Here is a 5,769-nt window from a genome sequence, read left to right on the forward strand (position 1 = left end):
AGATGGTCATCCTCCGCATTTGAATCCTACATTAAACCTGAACCACAAACCATCTTGAAGAATATCAAGCTGTCCTCATGGTAATCTATATGCAATTACTGGTAGTGGTACAATACCTATTCATATTACTCCCAACAACCTCTATGGTTTACTGCGGTTTAAGCTGGCCTTTCTTTCTGTGGCCTGTCTTTCGTGGCCTTCCCCTCTGTTACCCATCTGGTGGCATTTCCCACTTTGGTCTATTTACATGGGCTTCCTCTCTGTGCTTACTGAGGCATTTCATTCTACGGCCTATTGGCTTTTTCACTATGGCCCATCTGGGCATCTCCATCTGTGGCCTAGCTAGGCCTTTTCTCCGCGGACTTTGTGGCTCTTCTTTAAGGCCTATTGGGCCCGTTCCATCTTCTGTGACCCACCGGGGCTGTTCCCACTGTGGCCCGCCGGGGATTTTTCTGTGGCCTATCGTGGCCTCTATTACTGTCTGGCATTCTTAAATGCTTTTATAATCACTTTAATTATGACTAATTAAATCGTATCTTTTCTTTTTTGTCCATATGTTCTAGGATCTTGTAAGAAGTACTCCATCTGGTGGGTATTTATTTTTCTTCCTCCTTTTGGCGTATGCTCCACCCTGCCTTCGTCTTCGGCAGGAATAGCTGGAATCTACAACGTCTGATTCAAGCTGCAGATGGGGCCTACGCCAAAATAATAATGTTCTTTGTATTGGTTTTGTAAAATGCTTTTGAGTTTTATCTTAATCTCCCGAGTCTTTCTGGTAGAACTAAAAATACTCTGTAATTTATGTTTGTACAGAAGCATATGGAATCGTTTGAAACTGTAAAGGGTTTACTTTTATTTGTGTATAGTCATAAGAACAAAACAATATGCTTTTGTAACATTAAAAAATAAATAAACAGGGTGCACTCTGTGCTGTCTCAGTCTCTGTCACCTTTCTTTACAGACAGGTAAATAAAACCTGAATCTCAGCGAATACTTGCCTCAAAGACACGAGAAATATATGCATAGAAAGCTTGAAATGTCTATTAAATTAGGTCAGTCACATCCAAAACAAATATTCTCTGTTAAAGTAATCCATATGAAACCAATGCAAGCTCCAGTTTTCCCGTCTCAAATCATTATCTTTAATGCAGCCTAGTGATGGGTCATTCTTGAACAATTTGTTTATTTTGAACAAATCTTTAATGTGACTCGGGACGAACTAATTGTCTTGGGGTGTGATTCTTTCAGTCATGCATACGCAACTTCCTATGGGTTCTGTACTGAAATTAGTTCACCTGTTTCGAGTCTTTGGGTTTTTTGAGTCATTTGTTAATCACATGACAGCCCCATACTTAACCAATGCAGTCTGAGCCGGGAAAGAGAATTGATTAGATCATCTTTCGAGTCTTCGGGTTTTTCGAGTCATTCGTTCATCACGATGACAGCCCCATAAGCTAAATCTATGCAGTCTGAGCCGGAAAGAGACTTAATAACAACCAACTCTTTATTACCTTTGTTACCACATTCAGTGTTATTGAAAAGAACCACCATGATAGAAATTCACCATTTATAAACTGTAAGAAATAAAAAGCTACAATTTGAGACCAGGGCCCATATTCACAAAACAAGTCTTAAGGCTAAAAGGAGCTCCTAACTTGCTGATTTAGGAGAAAATCTTAAAAATAGTTGGCGTGCCAGATCTAAATTTATGACTCCATTTTTTAGATTTTTTGCTCTAAGAGTATTTCACAAAGCGTTTTAGCGCTAAAATTAGATCCTAAATCTGTGAAACGTTAGGAGTATTGAAGAGGACTCCTAAATCACTAAGAATAAATCTGAAATATCCTAAAATGGCTGTTGCCAGCAATCTACCTTGGAATATAAACATTTTAGAAACATTTTTTCTAATCGGTTTGGAGGTTATCCCAACTACAAAAGTTTGATTATATCCTTAATATAGCCTATAGCTGTTCTAGTGTCCAGTTTGGTTTTCTTTTATGATTGCATATCTTATTATCTGCCATGATTATTATGCCAATTAAAAGGCTGTTTATATGCATATTACCAAAATGTTATTAAAAAAGTGGAAAAAAAAAGTGACGTGACATACAGCCAAGTATGGTGACCCATACTCAGAATTCGTGCTCTGCTTTTAACCCATCCAAATTGCACACACACACAGCAGTGAACACACACACATCCGAAGCAGTGGGCAGCCATTTATGCTGCGGCGCCTGGGGAGCAGTTGGGGGTTCGGTGCCTTGCTCAAGGGCACCTCAGTCATGGTACTGAAGGTGGAGAGAGCGCTGTACATTCACGCCCCCCACCTACAATTCCTGCCTGCCCGAGACTCGAACTCACAATCTTTGAATTGCAAGTCCAAATCTCTAACCGTTAGGCCACGACTTCACCCTTAATGTTAGTAATCGTTTAGTCACAGAAAAAAGAAAAGAATTCCACATGAAGTGGCAAAATCACGCAGTCCGTGATGGACAAATCCATATCCTATCCATCCATATGCTCACCTAACATTCATTGACCTCAAATATGGGCTTTTTGTCTGAGATATGTATGTAGTAGCAACTTTACATGGCAGTTCAATCTAATGTTAGCCTAGAAAAAAGTGTGCATGTTTGTGTGGCGTGTGGAAGCCAAACAGTAGCGCGCTTGGGCTAATGCAGGACAGATGGAGGCGCCGCTGCGATCATTTGCTCTTAAAATACTTAATTTTTGGTCATACAGATAAGAGTAATGCATCTTTTTTATCTGTAAAGACTCTACGTTTATACATGTGCACTCAGAATAGCAAAGAAATGTTGCGCTTTTGTAAAATAATTAAACCAAACATACGCTTTTTGTCGTTTTGGACTCTGTGAACACATCACTTCGAGCACATCACTTCGAAACTCTGTGTATGCTTGCCTTATTACAGACATGAAAAATATATAGAGAGTAAAACTTTTAAATGAACCAATTAAAACAGAAAACAAATATTCTCACATTATGTAATCCATATGAAACATATATACAGGTGCTGCGGTGATGAGTCACTGTCGCAGACTTCATCTCTTAAACCAAAAACAGAAAGCACTAGTGTAACAATAAATTACGGCATTACAATAAATTAAAACGATAATGCAGTGTACATGCTGTTTTCCCCTGATAAATTCATAATTATTATATTTGCCGGTATGCTGTGGCAAGCCTTTTTTGTGTGCGCTTGAGTGCTTATTAGAAACCCTTGTTCCCTGAAGGAGGGAACAGAAACAATGTGTAACTTTGTGTCAATTTGTAACTTTTGTATTCATCACAAACTGTGCTACAATAATATGTGAGCAAGATTGAACTACATGTTTGGATTTTTTTAGAAGAAAAAAAAAAATATTATGCGTGGTTAGTAAGTTTTGGGGAAAACAATGTAGCTGAAATAAGGCCATAAAACCCATACTGAATAGTTCTGAATAAGACTTTTGATTAATCAGTCTTGTAGGCTAGAATATTAACATCAAAATGATGTGAAAATAATTCAGCTTACTCATTCACAAAAACAACATATTGATTTAAATTTTGTAAGACATGTTTTGTGATAGACAAGCTTTATGTGAGGAAGTGACAGTGGCCATGAATATTTAGTGATTCACACCTGAGAGACAAAGGTAGGCGGGTACTGTAAGACAGAATGTGAGGAGATTGAAAAAATGGCTTTTTAAATTATTTACATTTATTTACAACACAGTATAATCAAAACATACATAATGAAGGTCAAAGACACATTATTGTGCATACTGATCTAACCACAGAGATGTGAACTGACTTTGAGTCATTTCTGAAAACAGATTCTGTTCAACAAGTGAAACAAGTAAATCATACCTGATATTTAAGTGTTTTCTGCTTCTTTCCATGGATTCAAGAAAAAAACAAAAAAAAAAAAACAAAAAAAACATCACCAGTAGTCAAGGAGCTTGTTTTACCATAAAATATCAGTGAAGCTGAACATCTGATGTTGGTACAGCGCTCTCAGAGGAAAACAAGCCACAGGATTCACCTGTGGTGCAGGTATCTGATCAATAAAAAAAAAAGAAGAAAAAAAACATTTGTGAGCATATTATAATATATATATATATATATATATATATATATATATATAAATATATATATATATATATATATATATATATAATATCAGGATATCTGTATATATAGACATTTTGTAGTCATAGACTCACACATGCTTTGTTTATTTTATATCTGAGAAACTCTTTAAATTGTTCTCAGAATGGTGGATTTATCAGTTTAATTACAATTGATGTTCTGTAAAAATATCAACCAAAGAGGATACTGGCTGAAATATTTTCAGAGTTAAGATGAGTTTAACTGTCTTTTTAAACCGGGGTAAAATAAAGCATAGACCATAGGGTTCAGACCTGAGTTAATATACAAGACCCATGTCAAAACATTTATGGTTGTTGAAGAAACTGCTGATAAAGAACAGATATTGTATGGAATCCAACAAAGCAGATAAACTGTGACAATGATTCCTAATGTCAGAGCAGCTTTGCTCTCAGATTTCCTTCTCACTGAACCTTCATTTACGCATTTGCCATCCTTCATCAGGGTGTTTATAACTTTCACTTGTTGATGTACAACATAGAAAATCCTTAAATATAAAGATATGATCAGGATACAAGGAAAAATAAAAGACACAATCAGATCAGTGACTCTCCAAGCAAAATCATTCATAATAGTACACTCTCCATAACACATGTCTGATTTGCGTGAAATGTCAAAATAACCATTATTAATTACAAAGGCAGTGCTATAAGTTGTGGAGAAAACCCAGCTCAGACAGATGCTTATTAATGTTTTAGTTGTGGTTATTTTCTGTGGGTACAGTAAAGGGTGACAAACAGCCACATAACGATCAACAGCAATTAAAACTAAATTACTAAGAGATACTGAAATGAGCAGCCCTGTTATTATCAAAGACAGTCCACAGAAAGTGTCCCCAAAGTACCAGCAGATCTCAATCAGCCTCGAGGCCTCTATGGGCATCACAAGTCCAAAAAGCATGTCGGCCACAGCCAGAGAGAGAATGATCAGGTTGGTTGGAGTGTGAAGCTTCTTGAAGTGAGAGATAGAGATGATCACCAGCAGGTTCAGAAACACAGTCCATGCTGACAGCAATGAAAAAAACATATACATGATATTGGATTCATGCCTGGAGCGTTTTCTCTTGATACATGATGAGTTGATGGCAGGAAAGCAGTAATGAGTCTCATGATCCTTTGTATCATAGGCCATGTGTGAGTCTCCTCCTGTTAGGAGTTTGTTCTGCTCTCCGTCCTGTCCTTTCATTTATACAGTGTCTGTATCAGACTGACCAACCCATCTACCTCCCACTCTGATGCTGCATAATGACATTATTTTCCTCCAACACTTTCAACTTTACTGTGACTGATGTGATCTTTAGACACATTATTTAGGACCTATACAATATTCCTGCCATATTTTTTGTAATAATTTTTTATTTTTGTAATTTTAATTTTCCCATTAATTATCTAGACGGGTGGCCCTCAATAGTCTAATCCAGGGTTCCTAAATTTAGCCCACGCTAATTCAAAATAATGTGGCATGAAAATTCAAACGCAGCATCAGAAAGCAACAATAATAAAATAGAATTCCATGTCGATTATTGTCACATGCCGCTGTCGCGGGTGGTTAGGACAAAAACGTCTCAGATTACTCATGTAACCATGGTTCCTCGGGGGA

The 5,769-nt window shown here is 37.0% G+C and overlaps 1 protein-coding gene across 1 annotated transcript; it reads right to left on the reverse strand.

The window, feature by feature from the left end:
* Window positions 1-4,286: 4,286 nt before the first annotated feature.
* LOC109085938 (trace amine-associated receptor 13c-like) lies at window positions 4,287-5,581 on the reverse strand. Its single transcript, XM_019100425.2, has one exon. The coding sequence runs from the start codon at window positions 5,353-5,355 to the stop codon at window positions 4,360-4,362; it is 996 nt and encodes a 331-aa protein (XP_018955970.2). The 5' UTR covers window positions 5,356-5,581; the 3' UTR covers window positions 4,287-4,359.
* Window positions 5,582-5,769: the final 188 nt, after the last annotated feature.

Source organism: Cyprinus carpio, chromosome A10, assembly GCF_018340385.1.
Source record: "Cyprinus carpio isolate SPL01 chromosome A10, ASM1834038v1, whole genome shotgun sequence".
Taxonomy (NCBI): Eukaryota; Metazoa; Chordata; class Actinopteri; order Cypriniformes; family Cyprinidae; genus Cyprinus; species Cyprinus carpio.

Bases quoted from the DNA above. Each gene is read 5' to 3' on its own strand.
- LOC109085938 (XM_019100425.2), bottom strand. From the start codon at position 5,355: ATGAAAGGACAGGACGGAGAGCAGAACAAACTCCTAACAGGAGGAGAC.